A 19,198-nucleotide genomic window follows, 5' to 3' on the forward strand; every position below is an offset into this window, starting at 1 on the left:
TCAGGACAAGGATGGGCATCCTAGAGGAGCAGACCACATGCCGTTGGGTTCTGCAAGCCACCCTTGACAAGCAGCATAGTGAGGTTGCCAGCAGGAGGCAGAGGAGACAATGCTAAAGCCAGTTTATTTCAGCAAAGACTGTGACATTTCCAACAGCAATCTGAGTTTTGACAAAGTTGTAATAGGAGAGGATTTGTCCCTAGATAGAGGGTCAGAAAGGTTAATCACAAACATTCCTTCCAACTGTAAGACACAAAAATCCTTGACTCAATAAACATCTAAGTGTCTGTTTCCCCAAAAACGAAGTAACTTTCAACAAATACCCCTTTTGCACCACAGCTACCATATTTGTGAGGATTCCAACACAGCAGTAATTCCTACCGCAACACAATGAGGGTAAAAATTATAACTAAGGCTGTAACTTACATAATGGAGCTTGAATTTGCACTCGTCCTCAATTTCATCTGCGCTGTCTTCGTCAGAAACTTCCCCTTCCTCTGCATCATCCCCAAGGTGATAAGGCAACTTCTTGCCCTGAAATGGAGCAACACGCCCAATTTAAAAATGAAAACAGTGTGCATGTCTGATGTTTGGGGCAGGTTCACTTGATTGGGAGCATCTAGAGCATGTGCCTACATCCTAGCTCCGAGAGGCTGCAAAAGCCAAAATGTCTAGCATGTTCAGCCACTAGGAGGGGATTCCTTAAAATATAGGGATGGGGTGGGTAGGGGCGGCTGGCTGGCTCAGTCGGTTAAGCGTCCAACTTTTGGTTTCAGCTCAGGTCATGATCTCACAGTTTCGTGGGTTCAAGCCCCACTTTGGGCTCTGCACTGGCAGCGTGGAGGTTGCTTGGGATTCTCTCTTTCCCTCTCTCTCTGCCCCTCCCCTGCTCATGCACTGTCTCTCTCTCTCTCAAAATAAATAAATAAACTTAAAAAACAACAAAAACAACATAGGGATGGGGAGAACTCCTTAAACATGGAAGGATGTTCATATGCTTGGCAGCCAAAAATAATGATAAATCTCTAAACATCCCAGACTGCTAACCAGGCTGATCTTCTCTAAACTCAAGCCCCAGTGACTTCTCATTCTCCCACTTTCCACACCACTATTGGCCCTCTTCAACATGCTGGATTTTCTCCTCACCCACTTCCTCTATGCACAGGACCACCACCATAGTCAGGTTTTCAGAGAACTCTCCATCCCTATTTTCCTTTTTTTTTTTTTTAATTTTTTTTAATGTTTATTTATTTTTGAGACAGAGAGAGACAGAGCATGAACGGGGGAGGGGCAGAGAGAGAGGGAGACACAGAATCGGAAGCAGGCTCCAGGCTCTGAGCCATCAGCCCAGAGCCCGACGCGGGGCTCAAACTCACGGACAGCGAGATCGTGACCTGAGCTGAAGTCGGACGCTTAACCGACTGAACCACGCAGGCGCCCCTCCATCCCTATTTTCCTATACCTTCCCTGATACCCAGAGCTCTTGACCTTGGGTCCTTAGCACAGTGATAGTTTCAAAGCTGATTAAATCATTTATATAATGAACACAAAATCTATATTAAGACTCTAAAGTCTTGGGGTTTGGATACTTAAACATTTTCTTCAACGTATAGAGGATCATTTATAGGATTGAAAGGGTGAGATTTAATTTCCCTTTGTAATGATATGTATTTTACTCCTTATTTGTATGTGCTATCTGCAAAGTGAAAACTACACTCTTTCCATTTCACACAAACATTTGTAGAGATAGATATAGATACATGCATACATACGTATATATAATTCTAAGTAAATATGGCGAACATTTTTTAACTTTCTCTGTATCATTAATAACAAAACAACTCACAATTAAAGCATTTATGTCTATATATTGATTTAAGTCTTTTCTGATACAGAAGACTTCTATAAAATGAATTTATTTTTCTTTATTTTAGAGGGCACTATAGAGTAGCTATGTTAATATAGCAGCATCAGAAATAAAGTACTCAACCTAATGGTGACCAGACGTGTTCAGGAACACAAGACATCAAGTTAATGACCTCCTTCATTTATTCACCACCAACTACTTATTCAGAGTCAACTCTGTTTGGGGTACAATGACAGATAACCAAGATGGATCTGTCCACAAGACATTTGAAATATAATGACAGCAATTCCCTCTTTGAAATAGAACAAAGCCAACATATTTTTTAAATGTTCAGCAGAACAGAGCTACCAAATATGAGAAGTAACATCTGCAAGTAAGGAGTAATAATCCTTGAATGATATAAACAGTTCTGATACCACAAGACAGAAACAAAAGTGTAACCGTGATGGGCAAGCAGTGATGAGCTGGTAGGGAGCTGCACCAAGCTTTAGTTCCCCTTCATTTAAATGTGGTGGCAGGTGGGAGAACACATTATTATGGATGCTCAGAGCATCCATAGGTAACCTAATTTTCCATCCTTAAAATTGAATTAAGAGATATGAGGGCTATATTTTTTACCAACTCTCCCATATTTCTGGTTCTCAAAAGTAATTTATCCAGGCAAATAGGAAGAAACGCAATGCAACAGAACATTGTTTCTTGATGCTTCTTATCAACAGTTACATCTAAGGAAAATTATAGAATAAATTAAGGCAGAACTTAAGGTGACTTAAGGAACTTAGCTGTGGTCCAGTAGATACAAACAAAGAATGTACAGTTGTCTTTTAGGGACCTCTTTCCGATTTACATACTATTTCATGCAGGAGTTATCAATAATTAGACTAATTGGTCTATGATACATACAAGTATTGCTAGAGACTGGAATGATAGCTACCATTCAGCTCTAAGCTATATGACCCAAGAAGAATGGTAACGACTCTGTGATTCACATCTGTAAAAAGTAAGAAGCTTAGACCAAATAGTTACAGTTTCTTTCGGCAATAAGAATCTATGGAAAATTACTGTTTGTTATTATTTTTCTTCAAAAGCCAACTTTTGTTTACTTTTCAGGAGATATGTGTGTATATATATACTTGGAAAGCATGTGTATTATAATTATAATAATACACAACTTGTCAATCTCTAAAGTGTTAATTGGCCACGAAATGGTGCCTTTTGGTTCAAAGGTGGCTCTGATGCAAAGGTACGTAGGAAAACCCATTCCTTTATTTTTGCTTCAAATGGAAATGCATTGGTCCATAGATCTAGGAGATCTTCTTAAAGTCTGAAGAACATTGCTACTAGCGAATGAACCTTAGATGCCTTCATATGCTCGCAGTCCACACTGCTGCCACTCCTCCCACTGAGTGCCCCAGATCAGCTGGTGCATCCTGGTGCCCATAAGCCCTAGGACATTCTATGACAAATGACCCAAAGTCCAATTATGCAGAAGGGACTCAGTGCATATCAAATGTCTTAAATTCCACTGTCCAAAAGGGAAGCATTTCAATCAAATGGACTTACTCTGCGTTTAACCTTCTGACTGCTTGCTAAAGACTACAGGAAACATGGAAACATTTACAAGGCTACTAAGGTGACATTTAGCTTTCTAACCCAGCAATCAGTTTTTACCACAAGAGTTTGCTTTAGCAAGATTTCAGGAAAATTGACCTTAATGTTATCTCTTACATTATTTGGAGCTTTTATTCGAAATGCTGTCCCACATACAAATGCCTGACAATACCTCTTTGATGAATTCAGTCTGTAATTTTCATTTAACTGATAGAAAAATGGGTTTTGACCTATTCCAAAGATGAATATTTCACATCTTTCCTATTTGCTGCCCTCCGTTAGAGACCCTATTAAACTATTCCTAGGAAATTACATTGTTTGACTTTCCTATGCTTCCTTTGTGATATCTGGTTTTTTGGTACACATTGCTGTTAAGTAAAATATGACCCGATTTGAATATTAATACCCTCTTGCTCTTCCTTAGGTTTTTGGTATCAAAATAATACAACTATCCAAGGTGGATTTATTCCAAACACGTAAAATTAACAGGAATTAAGTAAAATCACAAAGTCAGCCCTGTGAGATTTCAAGTAACTGTTTTTCTGGCTATTCTTCGTATTAATAATACTCATTGCAGGTAGTAAATTTCCTCCCTCAGAAAAATCTGTTCATAAAATGTCATTCTCTTCACCTACTGCTCCTTCACATACACATGAGTCCTGTGGGGCATTATGTCTGTGCCTATGCTCTGCTTTCAAGTGAGCTCTTCTCACTTACATAACCAAGGGCTGATCAACCGTAAAGACTGTTTGTTTTTTTTCTTTTTCCCCCTTTCTTTTTTTTTGACAGTTATTGGAGCTTGAAATGGGAGAGAAGAATCTGAAAGAAATGCTTTCAGATGTGGACACAAGGAGGCTTCTCTCGCTCCTATGCACGTACTTCTGGCCAGTGTAAACTATAACAGACTCAAATATTAAACATTTGGCTTACAGTATTGATATTCTCACTTCACGAAAACAACTCCCAAAATATGTGGTTAGTCAATAACAAGCTTTTTCTGAAGGTATAACTATTAATAAATTGGAACAAGATGCAAACGCAAATCTAGGCGACCCTTCATGGATTAACTCTATTATTCTCCTGATAAACCAGTTTTTAGTCCTTAAGGGAGGGAGGGCTTAGTTGGTCATTAATGCCTTTCATTGCATTTCTGGAGGTAATTACCTTCACTAGGATTTTGCCTTTCAAACTCTGAGGGCTTGGAAGCTGTTTGGTCTCTCCTGTGTCTACAGATGACAGGTCCAGCTTGTCTCCAAATATTCCTTTCAGGTACTGAGCAATCTTCCTCTGTTGCTGAACACTGCAGTGATTCTCAATGGACAGTATGACCGGGAACCTAAGAGGATAGCGACATATTCTAAAGGCATCAAGTATAGGCAACTCACAGGGGTGTTTGAAAATCACTCTATATATTCACTATGCTCTTGTAGTCCTAATGACAGTATTTGTGAAAGCAGTACTGACTAAAATGAGAAAGATGAAAGGAGCAGTTTTTAAGAAACTCCTCTAACCAAATATATTTTGCCAGGCATGATGGCTGAGCAGAATACCCATCATGTGGGATGCCCTCATTTAATATTTTGCTTTTAAAAAAGGTACATACATTATGTCTCTTTTAAAAGAAAAAGAGAGAAAATTTTAAGAGAGATAAGCCTAAATAAAAAAAAACTCATATAACGTAATTTTGTCTTATCTATTCAAAAATCTAAAGGAGGAAAGAACATATAATCTTCAATAAATGGTGCTGAGAAAAACTGAACAGCAACATGCAAAAGAATGAAACTGGACCACTTTGTTATAGTACACCCAAAAATAAACTCAAAATGGATTAAAGATCTAAATGTGAGACCTCAGACTACAAAAATCCTAGAAGAGAACACAGGCAGCAATTTTTCTGACATCACCCATATCAACATTTTTCTAGATAGGTCTCCAAAGGCAAGGGAAATAAAAGTAAAAATAAACAATTAGAACTACATCAAAATAAAAAGCTTTTCTGCATGAAAGAAACCATCAACAAACAAAACAAAAAGGTATCCTACGCTAAATGGGAGAAGATGTTTGCAAATGATATATCCAAAAAGGAGTTAATAACCAAAATATAAAAAGAAGTCATACAACTCAACACCAATCCCCCAAAAATCCAATTAAAAATGGGCAAAGGACCTGAATAGACATTTTTCCAAAAAAAAAGATGTAAGATGGCCAACAAACACATAAAAAGATGCTCAACATCACTCGTCATCAGGAAAATGCACATCAAAACTACATAAGATATCATCTTAACATCTGTCAGAATGGCTAAAATCAAAAACACAAGAAATAACAAGTGTCGATATAGAGGTATATGCAGTTGGTGGGAATGTAAGCTGGTACAGCCACTGTGGACAACAGTATGAAGATTCAAAAAAATAAAAATAGAAATATCATATGATCTAATAATTCCACAACAGGCCTTCAGCCCCCAAAACCCCAAAACACTAATTTGAAAACACACACACCCGTATGTTATTGTAGCATTATTTACAATAGCCAATATATGGAAGCAACCTAAGTGTCCACTGATAGATGGATCAGGAAGATGTGGTACACACACACACACACACACACACACACGCACGCACACACACTAGAATATTACACAGACATAACAAAGGATGAGGTTGTGCCATTTGCAATAACATGGATGGACCTAAAGGATATTATGCTAAGTGAAATAAGACCGAGAAAGGCAAATTCCATATGATTTCACTCATATATGGAACCTAAGAAAAAAAGCACAAATGAATAAACAAACAAAAAGCAGAATCAGGCCTATAAATACAGAGAACAAAGTGATGGTAGCTAGAGGGGAGGAGGGCGAGGGGTTGGGCAACATGGACGAAGGGTAGTGGGAGATGCATGCTTCCAGTTATGAATTGAGTAAGTCATGGGAATAAAAGGCACAGTAAAAGGAACACAGTCAATGATATTGTAATAATGTTGTATGGTGACGGTTGGTAGCTACACTTGTGGTGAGCATAGCATAATGTGTAAACTTGTCCAATTACCGTGTTGTACACCTGAAATTAATGTAACATTGTGTGTCAACTATACTAAAAAAAATAAACTTCAGTATGAAAACTTAAATAAATTCAATTTTCAAAAAAAGTCTATAAGCGTCTAAGAGACCACAGTGTATCATTATGTGCTGACATTTACTCTAAAAATATATTATCAGCCCCCAGTTTGAAAACTACTATTGAGGATAAAATATCATAATGGAATTTTGTGATTTATAGCATCCTATGCCAAGCATTTTAAAATCATTTGTATAAAATTATATACTAGTCTTTACTTTCAGAAAGGAAAAAAAGTCAAGCATTCACTCCCCACAAGCCCTCAGATTTCTGTGCAGAGTATGTGAAACCCAAGAAGACTGATTACCAAAGACAGCCTGGGGAGCTGGTGGCCAAGGCAGAAAGGGAACAAGGACTCATTACTGATCTTACTCTTCTTCTGATTTTTTCTCTTCAGAGTAAGAAATTATTTCAAAATTAGCTTGTTGTGGTTTTTTTTCTACTTTTCTATCACATATCTTCTGAAGTAATAGGCAATATCTATTTTTCAGAGTACAAAAACCAATATTTAAATTGGCTAATACATCTACGTAGAGAAAAACAATTTATTTCTGGGCTTGTCTGACAATAGCACATGCTCCACAGAAAGGGTTATGACCTCCTGAAACTACATTCTTTCCCCATTAGTAAAACCTGATGCCAAAGGTAATATCGGAGATGAACCTTTGTGACTGGAGTGGGTTATCTTGCTATAATCTGTTTGCTCGTGCAACCACATAGGTTTTATCCCAGAGTGTTAGAGAGAAAAAGAACAACAAACTAGCAAGAGATTGTCTATGCAATCACATCAAGGGGTTCTAACAACGAATTTTTAAATTATCAATCTGTTTGGGGCCCCGAGTGGCTCAGTTGGTTAAGTATCTGACTCTTGATTTTGGCTCGGGTCACGATCTCATGGTTCATGGGTTCGAGCCCTGCATCGGGCTCTGTACTGACAGTGCAAGCCTACTTAAGATTCGCTCTCTCTCTCTAAATAAATAAACTTAAAAAATAAGTAAATAAATTATTAATCTGTTTATAAAAAGCCTATTAGTGTTTAATGATGCTAAACATAAAGCAGTGCTTCTCAACAGGGGAGGGGGGAGACTGTACGGCACCCTTCCCAGACAGATAATTTGTCAACATCTGAAGACATTTTTGGTGGTCACAATATGAGGGAGGGAAGGAGTACTACTGACATTTAGTGTCTAGAAGCCAAGGATGCTGCTAACTATCTTACAATAAACAAGACAGTTCCCCATGACAAGGAATTACATGGTCCAAAATGCCAATAGTGCCAAGGTTGAGAAATCCTGGTACAAGGAAGGCCTAAGAAAGGAAAGAAAAAGACTGAACTTTCAAAATGTGCTCAACAAGCATAGTAACTTTTAATGTGAAGTGCTTTTCTAAGTATTCCCAAACTTGAAGCACTGTCAAGTTATCAAAGGGTCCTCCAAGGTAGCACATCTTTTCAACACCCAACTTCACATTTTGGAAAATAATGGCAAAATCACTTCATCAACTTCGCTAAATCTAGTAGCAATCAGGGTAGAAGAGACCCATCAGAATTCAGTACTTGGGATTCTTCCATATAGCAGATACCATAAACTAAACCTGCCATGCAGCAAGTGTCTCTCATTAAAACGGCATTTTTAACCTCATGGTTAATAAATAAGAAGACCAAATATTAAAAATTTTCAAGGCCACTAAATTCTATAAAATTGATTTTATGCAACTGTAATTTTCTTCTTATTCAAAAATCATTTCTTAGCTTTATGGTATATTGCAGGCATCTGCTAGGCAATAAAGAATGAATAACACAGGGGCTCCTGGGTGGCTCAGTCGGTTGAGTATCCGACTTTGGCTCAGGTCATGATCTCCTGGTTTGTGGGTTCGAACCCCGCGTCAGGCTCTGTGCTGACAGCTCAGAGCCTGGATCCTGCTTCGAATTCTGTGTCTCCTTCTCTCTCTGCCCCTCCCCAACTTGTGCTCTGTCTCTCTATGTCTTTCAAAAAATAAATAAATGTAAAAAAAATTTTTTTAATAAAAATAACCATTAAAAAATCTTTAAAAAAATAAAAAAGAATGAATAAGACAGAGCCCCATATTTTCAATGAGGTCTTGGTCTTAAAGACTCAAAAGAAGGAAGGAAGCCAACAATTGTAAGAGGGTGCTATATAGATATAACAGAAATATGCTCAGAATGCTAAGAGCAGAGAAAGGAGCATTTAAATCAGATAGTGTAACAGTAAGTTTGCCAGAGGGACAATGTTTAAGCAGTCTTGTAGAATGAATAAGAATTAGACATGTGGAGTAATGAGGAAGAGTGTGCCGGGCAGAGGGAACAGCATATGCAAGGTAGGGAGATGTGAAAGAACTGGGGTCACCAGAGGATCTGAAAGACAAAGGAAGAACCCTCCATCTCTGTGGAGCATTGGTGGAAGAAGACCCTGGAAGAGAAAGAAGAGGCCAAACCTTGAAGGGCACATAAGACATGACTGTGTACTACAGGGAGCTTTTGAAGGACTTTAAGAATACAACGTCAGGGGCACCTGGGTGGCGCAGTCGGTTGGGCGTCCGACTTCAGCCAGGTCACGATCTCGCGGTCTGTGAGTTCGAGCCCCGCGTCGGGCTCTGGGCTGATGGCTCAGAGCCTGGAGCCTGTTTCCGATTCTGTGTCTCCCTCTCTCTCTGCCCCTCCCCCGTTCATGCTCTGTCTCTCTCTGTCCCAAAAATAAATAAACGTTGAAAAAAAAAAAATTAAAAAAAAAAAAAAAAAAAAAAAAGAATACAACGTCATGCTTATAGTTTCAGAAAGGAAAACATTGCACCAGTGAGGAAAATGGCCCAAAGAGAAATGAAGAGAAGGCAATGGAGTCAAAAGATAATTTAGAAAGCATAACTGACAAGAATTGGCTGAATTTAGAATGACTCAGTTTTTGGCTAAAGACACTGACTAGGTAAGTGCTACTCCTAACTAAAAGGAAATAAAGAGGGGCGCCTGGGTGGCGCAATTGGTTAAGTGTCCAACTTCGGCTCAGGTCATGATCTCACGGTTTATGGGTTCAAGCCATGCATTGGGCTCTGCACTGACAGTTCAGAGCCTGGAGCCTGCTTCGTACTCTGTGTTTCCCTCTCTCTCTGCTCCTCTCCTGCTCTCTTTCTCTCTCTCTCTCTCTCAAAAATAAATAAACATTAAAAAAAATTGGAAGGAAACAGAGCAAGAGAAGGTTCGGCAGAATGAAATGCTGACTTTGGCTTGAGATGTGAGCTCCATGATGGTAGGAGTCATCTCTTTTGTTCAGGGTCGTGCCTCTCTGCACCTGTTACAGTATGCCTGACTTAGAGTAGGCACCATTAAATATCTGAATAAATAATGACATTTGTTGATTCCGAGGTATGTATGGGACACTCAGATGAATTTTTACTAAGAATTTTGCTACACACCTCTGAAACTCAGGTAAAAGTTCTGGACATATAATTAAACAACCCAAAAGGAGAACAATGGCAACAACTTAAGAAATAGTGACTAAAGGAATGAGGAAATGGAATAGAAGACCATAGGCCAAACACACAAAACCAAGAGAGAAGCAATGACAGCATAGAGGAGAATGTTATAATAGAAGCCCCAAAAAAGCAAGTATTGAGGACAAAAGAGTCACCATTATCCAATGCCAAGGAGGAGTCAAGTAACACAAGGATGCTAGACACTTCGGTATATATAGGACCATCCAGCAAGTCTGAAAACCTAGCTGTTACTATTTTACTGTATGTTAATATAATATCAACAAACTATTTATCATGTACAGTAACCTGTGTTTCCAAACTTTACGAACACTCTATAGAAATTTTGAGGTCAGTCTTTGCAAGAACATGCTTCAAGGAAGCAATGTCTTGAGAGAGAATGGACATAATAAATGGAGCATGAGAAAGTACAAACATGGAGCCCTTATTATTTGCTCACAATGTTTTGTTGGCAAGGAGGGAGAGAATGAGGGGAGTAGAAAGGGAGATGAAGACTCAAGGCAAGAGTGTGTGGTGTTGTAGTCATGGTACATCAGCCAATGCTCTCTATGCTGGCTTAGCTCCCAACTGTCGCTATACTTACTCATTCTTCACAAAGGCATGCCTGTTGATGGTCTCCACAACATCTCTGAAGAGAATTTTTGAAGTGAGAGTATAACCGTGGTGTACTACTGGCTCTCCATCTGGGCCATCCCAACAGTCAACTGTCAAAAACAGAACTTCACATCAACAACACAAAGTTTCTGGTTTTGCTAATATTGCTGGCAATATCAGACAAACATTATTTTACTATTTGAGATTATGCCTATTATGATGATGACAAAGATGTCAAATGGAGAGATGGGTGTTCTGGCATATTTATCAGAATAAGGAATTAAAGATAATAAGTGATTTGTTTCTGAGTACTTACAGTTAACAAAGATGTCACATTCACAAGCAGCCCAGCATTTACCAAGAATGCTCATCAGAAATCGATCTAAATCCAATCAAGTGGCCCAAGGGTAGTGATATTTCTTAACAGGTTGCTCCTCTAATTTCACTTCTTCCTCTTCAGTTTACTAAGGTCTTTTAAGAAGCTGCAGTGGCCCTCCCAAATCGATAACAGGGTTTTTCATTACTCCTCACTTAAACTCATTAGGTTTCTATTACATTTTGATTTTATTAATTCCACAATAGCTCTAAAATAACACTGACTTCCTAAGTTCAAATCCTCAGGCCCTGCCAAGATTTATATCAACATGGACAAATGATTTAATCATTTAAAGGCTTGCTTTCCTCACCTATAAAAGAAAATCATGGTAGCATTTGCATCATAAGTTTGAGTGATGACTAAGTATATGTAAAGCTGCTTATAATACTGCATGATACATAGTAATTATGATTGTTATTGATAATACTGATATTGTTATATGTATAGACAGCTTCACTGGCTCCCAGCTAGAGAAAGACAACCACTTCCTCACCATCCACCCTTAGAGTTTTTGTCTTCTTTGTTTTACACTCTACCACCAGACTAGTTTCTCAAAACAATGCTTTCACCACGTTGTGTCTTTGCTCAGAAGCCTACTCAGTGCATAACACAGCATCCAACACATACACAGTAGGTACTCAGTAGACACAGGCTGAATTTATTAATATCCTATAGCTCCTCCTGCCTGCTTAACCCCAAGGTCCTTAACTCTTGTACTACAGACTGGCTAGCCATTCACTCAGTCTGTATCCACTTTCGCTCTGGCACACAGCTGGACTACACTGCCCAGCCTTCCCTTGCAGCAGGGTGTGGCCATCGAATTGTGGGCAGAAATTATGTGCACCATTTCCAGGTCTGGTCTGTGAAAACTTTCCCTACAAAGCCATCCAGACTTTCTCATCTTCTGCTATCACTGCAGAAGACACGTGGTGAAGATGGCATGGCCACAAGATGGAAAGAGCCTAGACCCCTAAATCATTGCTTGAAAGACTCACCTGTAAGGAACACCTATTTTGGACTTTACATAAGCAAGAAATAAACTTCCTCTGTTTCAAGAAACAGAGATTTTAGATTTAATTCTTAAAGGAACCACCGTTGCCTTAATTAATATCGTAGCTTCTGTCTGACAAATCGATCTTATTTTCTCCTACCGCTGAACTCACAGACTTGTTCTTCCATTACACACGTTTCCTCACATAGGAAACCTCCATGATTTTGTGTCTTTCATTTAAGGTCAACCAAAATGCCCTCTTTCACTTTCCTTATCTAAATCCCAGTCAAGGCTAAGCTAGGACCCCCCAAAGAATCCTGCCAGCTCTCATGACACTGCCCTTCCTTGCAGTAGTCTGGTAGCTCTGGTTGCCAGAGCCGAGAGAAATCATTACTCCTGTGAATTTTCCCAATTTTTAAATATCAGCAATTAATCTAGTTTTTAAATTACAATATGAGCCAAACATTCTTTGGCTAATGGAATGCCAGTTAAAATTCTGACTTTTAATTAGGGCCAGACATTTCATGACTACACCTGTTCTTTATTTTAGTACCTTCCTCATATGTGTGCTTTGTATACTATGTCAGGAGATGCTATGTTTATTTATTCTAATACTTTCAAATTGTTCACCATAACCATAATGTGATTCGATGGTAAATTTTATGTGTTAACTTTGCTAGACTATGGTGCCCACTTATTTGATCAAGTACCAGTCTAGATGTTGCTGTAAAGATATTTGTTAGACGCGATTAACATTTAAATCAATAGATTTTGGGTAAAGTAGATTATGCTCCATGAGGTGGGTGGGCCCCATCAATTAGTTGAAGGTCTGAAGAGTAAAGACTCCCATTTCCTGAAAAAGGAATTCTTCTAAAGACTGTAATGTAAGTCTCCAAACTGCTGGCATGCTATACAGATTTCAGACTAGGAAATCCCCATGATCACGTAAGCGAATTTATTAAAATCATTCTTCCTCTCTCTCATATATAAGAGAGAGATCCCATTAGTTCTGTTCCCTAGTACAGTCACCTATATTACAATTAAACATTGGCTATAAATTATCCTTAGAGGAAAAAATGAAAAAGGTAAAAGGAGAAAAAAATTTTCAAGGTTAACACCATAGGAATATAAAAAACAAATTTTAAGAATAAGGATGCCATTGAGAAGATCAAAGGTTTGGAGATACTAGCATGAAGAACTGTATTATTCCTTTGGGCCTGCAAATGAGGTCAAATGTATCAAAGACATTTTCTAAGAAGAGAAGCTCCATCCATCTTTTGACATGTACTTGATATTCTTTAATTTGTCTTTGGATATGGGTGTGGAAAGAAGGCAGAGATGTTTCAAAGGTACGTAATTTGATTAATTTATACTCTGATTTAGCCCCCTTGTGGAGGAAAGGTGGCATAACGGTTCCTCATAAATGAACTAATACCCTTTCAAAAAGAATGAATGTAGACAAGGCAATACTATGCCTTATTTGATTGTCATGTACACATAAAAATAGCTCTTAAACCACATGGATCATGAAATAAGGTGCTCTTTTCCTATTATTTATAAACATAGGCAGAATATCCATAGTCAAGGACAGCTCTTCTAAAAATGTTCACACTTTAGATCTATTTCATCATCTATCCGGTGAATAAGGATAACCATACTCCCAAATGGTACCAGCATCCTAACATGTGGCAATCATAGCCAAGTTCAAATGACAGGGAAGTTTCCTGTAAGAACTAATGCTGTAATGGGAATGCTAGCAAGGTAGAGACCCTCTAACTAATTCCCATGCCCACAAAACTGCCAGTGGCCCATTTTTAATCACATCACACATTAGAGCCCTCCGAAAGCACTTGGACAAAGAGGTGGTTAGTTCTGCAGCCTAGACGAGCAGCTAAGATGACAGCTTTTCATAATGGAACTTAAAAGTGCTCCATCCTGATAGCACTTCCAGAGATAACAGGAAAGGTTGTAAACCAATTATAGCAGTGATGCAACATCAGTTCCATAATGAGAGTGAAAATCCCCTGGACAGAACATCCATATTTATTAGGCCACTTAGGCTGAAAATCAAGGGAAGGTAAGGCCATGTAAAAAGTGTTCTCAAATTGATTTGCTGACAAGCCCACTTCACCAAAAAAGACTTATTAGTCTTCCCCAATACTCTCTATGTATCTTTACCAAATACATTCCTACAGCTGTACTAATGGAGATGGAAAACACAACATTATAAAACTAGAAGCTTGAAAGTGGAGAGATTCTTCAGGTCACAATACCATGAAGAACCTGTCCAGAATCATTATTCTCTACCTTGAAGTGCTATCCTTGGCAAAAGCTGCTTCAGAAAAATGTCTGTGGTAACTGAGATTTTCAATCCATGACCTGCTACACTCTATACATCAGGTTCTTTAAATCTTAGCTCCATCTATTTAGGAGTAAAAACAGCTTCATCTGGACCCAAGGTAGATGACATATCACTGGGTATATATACACTGATGTCTCCAGGTCCAAACTTCAGATGCGAACTAAGATCTCGAAAGCACAGCGCTGACAGAAGTTGTTAGGAAAGCACAAAAGATCGTGTCATCAAATTCTAAGTCTTTGGGAACTTCTAGTTAGACGGTAGTCCTAATCTTGAACCAAGCAAATTCCTTCTTCTCAAGCCAACGTCCCCTCAGTGCTTCACTTAAGTTTTTCTAGCTTTCCTTATGTGACTGATGACTGTCATTTGATCCGCGTTAGGGCTGATCATGCCATTCAAACTTCCTCCTCCAAAAAGCACATAGACTTCCCAGGGAAAAGTGGAGCAGGGGAGTTAAATCAACTTGAGTTAAAACCTCAGGTTGCAAGCTTCCCAGCTATGGAAACTTGAGCCACTTAACCTACTCCAAGATGGGGTATCCTCTTAAGGAGATTATTCTATCCCCCTTAAGGTTGTAAGAATCAAATGAGAATGTATAGAAAGCACTCACTCAGGACCTAACTCACAAAAGGGGCTGAAATCATGGTAGTTCCTTCCTACAGTACATCCAAAGCCAAAGTGATAACCCTAATTTGGAACAGGAAATAGGTCAAGGACAAAGCTGATCAAGTCTCCCAAACAAAGATAATTCTTGTCCTCAACAAAAACCTTCCAGAAATAGTAGTTTGACTTTCACTGTCCACTTACAGATTATTTCAACAGAAATAACTTCAAGTAAACCAAATACAAGGGGAGGAACTTACTGACACAAACTGGTAAGGGAGATATTTGACAGATTGCGTGTCCTTTAAAATTACACCGTAACTGTATATATCCTCAGCTTGTGTGAATATCTGGAGCAGACAAGCTCCTACTAGAAAAGGAGAGCCAAGTAGCTTCTTTCTATTACTTTGGTGAATGGCAGTTAGGAAGAAAGAAGGGACGTACAAGGGAAGGCCCATATTCAATAACATCTACTGCACACAATTTCTAAACATTCTCATTTTAAAATCAAAAGACACTAAAAAAGGCTAAGACTAAAAATCATTTGTACCCTGCTATAAATTGTCTTAAACAGATAACTTTCCTTCTTAATAGGCAAAACTAAGCTGGAGGATTAGATGTTCTAATTCAGTATAAGGAGTTGATCATGGGAACATGGTTGGGCTTGGGTAGGACACGGATTTTTGACTAAAAAAGCAAAAAAGAGAAGACCAGGTACCTGGAGGACCTGAAAAGCAAAATACATACCATACGGGACACAGCACTTAACAAAATTGCAAAACTGTCTGGAGTTAACTATCATTTCATGGAGTCACTACAAGTCATTTTCCATACTTGGCCCTCCAAGGAAATGTCACCCTTTAAAATGATAGGCAACCATCACTGTGAATCCAAAGAAGCTTTTTGCCCAGGGAATCTCTGTGCATGTCAGACATGTAAAACTTCCTGAGTACTGAATGAACAAAGGGTTGAATAATGGCTGAGAGCAGAATGTCATCTCAAGATCTTCTAAAAGGTTTTTCTTTATGTTAATATTTTATAAGCATCTTCATTAGTTGCTTAAGCTACTCAATTGTCAGTCACTCATTGTCAGTAGGTGCTCTCTCCATTGACTGCAAAAATGACATCTCTTAAAGCATAAATTTCCAGAACACTAAATTTGTAGTGGTTCTAACTGCTCTGTATGTAGACAGTTTTTTTTTTTTTTTTTTTTTAATTTTTTTTTTTCAATGTTTATTTATTTTTGGGACAGAGAGAGACAGAGCATGAACGGGGGAGGGGCAGAGAGAGAGGGAGACACAGAATCGGAAACAGGCTCCAGGCTCTGAGCCATCAGCCCAGAGCCTGACGCGGGGCTCGAACTCACGGACCGCGAGATCGTGACCTGGCTGAAGTCGGACGCTTAACCGACTGCGCCACCCAGGCGCCCCTGTAGACAGTTCTTAATGCCTGTCCAGTTTTAAAATGTTAATTGACCCTGATAACATGCCAGAAACTATATGACAAAGGCCCATCTAGTTACTAGTCTTATCACCCTACTGCTTTATTCATTTCCCCTTCACTGTTTCACCAGCCCAGGATGTGCGGTTATCTACTGCTAACTCCCAGCACATCCCCACCAAAAAAGTGATTCCCCTTTGTTCCATGGAATCTCCATTCCATCACAAACTCCCTTCTATCATCTGACTCTTTTTGGAATTCTCTTTCAACCTCCTCATCTTAACAATCAGCTTACCTTGGAGGACACTACTTTTCTCCACAGATGTTTTTTAGTATAAATCACAGACCAAGAGTCATTCTCTAGGGCTTTTTTTATTTTTATGTCTAATTTGTTTATTTTTTTTTAATATGAAATTTATTGTCAAATTGGTTTCCATACAACACCCAGTGCTCATCCCAACAGGTGCCCTCCTCAATACCCATCCGCCATCAACCCTCAGTTTGTTCTCAGTTTTTAAGTCTCTTATGTTTTGGCTCCCTCCCTCTCTAACCTCTTTTTTTTTTTTCCTTCCCCTCCCCCATGGTCTTCTGTTAAGTTTCTCAGGATCCACGTAAGAGTGGAAACATATGGTATCTGTCTTTCTCTGTATGACTTATTTCACTTAGCATAACACTCCAGTTCCATCCACGTTGCTACAAAAGGCCATATTTCATTCTTTCTCATTACCACATAGTATTCCATTGTATATGTAAACCACAATTTCTTTATCCATTCATCAGTTGATGGACATTTAGGCTCTTTCCATAATTTGGATATTGTTGAAAGTGCTGCCATAAACATTGGGTACAAGTGCCCCTATGCATCAGCAGTCCTGTATCCCTTGGGTAAATTCCTAACAGTGCTATTGCTGGGTCACAGGGTAGATCTATTTTTAATTTTTCTCTAGGCCTTATTGTTATTTTTAAACATTTTTTCTCCTACATCCATTAAGAAAAAAAAAATCTCCTTACTTTTGAACCTCACTTTATCCAACTCTACCTTTCTGTAATCTTCCAAGTGTCTTTCCTATAGTATTTTTTTTGCATTTAAATATCTGGCTTAGTTTTTAATCTCCAACTGTTAATCTTTAAAATTTTTAACACTTAATCTACCTGTCAACATCCTTTGTGAGGTAAAAGTACAGGTGGACAACTTACTCCATCTTTTTACCTTTGACCTCTCCAATGCTAACAATCCCATCCCCACTCTACTTCATTCATGTCCACCCATGACACACCCTGGATACAGTCGTCACCTGTAACTATGTCCAAAAGCCTGCGCTCTGTGATAACAACTCTCTGCTCTTCTTTTGTGTGTGTGTGATGACAACTTTCCCCATATTTCTATTTCTTGGAGTTTTCTAGTTTCCTTACCTCATTAATGGCCCCTTATTCATTTATTTTCCTTTCTTAGACTCACCGACCTACTGACTACTTACTTAAGAGTGCTCACCAACACCTTGAAGATATTTTATATGACCTAGAAATCTAGAGGCATGGATCAATTTTATAATCTATCTTCACTGCTCCTATATCTAATCTGATGGGACTGAGGTGGGAGGAATCTAAACATGCAGATCTTGTATAACAAACAGACTGTTTTAAGACTGTTTTTGAAACTAGCTAGGAACTTTCCCAGTTTATCTTGTCAACTCCTCTCCCGTTGTTTGTTGATCTTCTTAAGCCTCTAAGCTAACTTCCACTCATTTTACACTTAGTAGATGATGCTCTCATCCCAGAGAAAAGACAGGTTATCAGACATGAAACCTTTCAAAATCTGGTCCCCTTATCCCATCTAAAAACAAAACTTGTGTCCTCATTTTCTCTTCTTCCAAGTGTCAAAATCTCCCAAACTTGTATCATCCAGTTTTCTTCTACTGCAGAAAAATGCCAAGTGACTAACCCATAGCAGATTAGCTACCCCCAACTTCTCACTAACATGTCACCAAAACTATCTATCAAAAGACACCAGAGGCACCTGGGTGGCTCAGCTGGTTGAGCATCCAACATCAGCTCAGGACATGATCTCACAGTTTGTGAGTTCTAGCCCCATATCAGGCTTGCTGCTATCAGCCCAGAGCCCGCTTCGGATATTCTGTTCCCTTCTCTCTCTGTCCCTCCCCTAATCCTGCTCCTACCCTCACTCTCAAAAATAAATAAAACATTAAAAAAAATTTTTTTTAAGACACCAATAACCTCCTAGCTGTTAAATGCAACCAGATTGGATAATTAATTTTTACCTTATTTTACTTTTCTGTTGCATGGGAAATTTATGACCATTTCATCCCTTAGGACCCAGTGACCATTCCAAGTTAATCCCCATTGGTTACCCTTGCTCTTCCTACATCTAAATGCTGGATCACTTCCCTACTCAGGCCTCATTCACTTGTCCACTCGTCTCTGTAAGTGATCTTGTACACTTTCATGATCTTAAATATCACATACAAAACTCAGAATTATGGAGTGCCTGGGTGGCTCAGTCAGTTGAGCGTCCAACTCTAGATTTCAGCTCGGATCATGATACCAGCATTGTGGGATCGAGGCCCATATCAGGCTCCACACCGAGCATGGAGCCTGCTTAAGATTCATTCTCCCTCTCTCTCCCTCTGACCCTCTCCCCAATTCGTGGTCTCGTTCTATAAATAAATAAATACATACATACATACATACATACATTCATACAGAAATACAGAAA

General features: G+C 38.9%; 1 protein-coding gene across 1 annotated transcript in view; it reads right to left on the reverse strand.

Moving 5' to 3' along the window:
* The window catches only part of PLCH1 (phospholipase C eta 1), a 221,658-nt gene that overhangs the window by 38,732 nt on the left and 163,728 nt on the right, over positions 1 to 19,198 (reverse strand). The window contains exons 9-11 of the mRNA XM_030330183.1: positions 10,685 to 10,805; positions 4,643 to 4,814; positions 427 to 534 (exon numbers count right to left, since the gene is read on the reverse strand). Of these exons, the coding sequence (XP_030186043.1) occupies positions 427 to 534; positions 4,643 to 4,814; positions 10,685 to 10,805 (401 nt within the window). The remainder of the gene's footprint in view (positions 1 to 426; positions 535 to 4,642; positions 4,815 to 10,684; positions 10,806 to 19,198) is intronic.

The sequence above is a fragment of the Lynx canadensis genome, chromosome C2 (assembly GCF_007474595.2).
Source record: "Lynx canadensis isolate LIC74 chromosome C2, mLynCan4.pri.v2, whole genome shotgun sequence".
NCBI lineage: Eukaryota > Metazoa > Chordata > Mammalia > Carnivora > Felidae > Lynx > Lynx canadensis.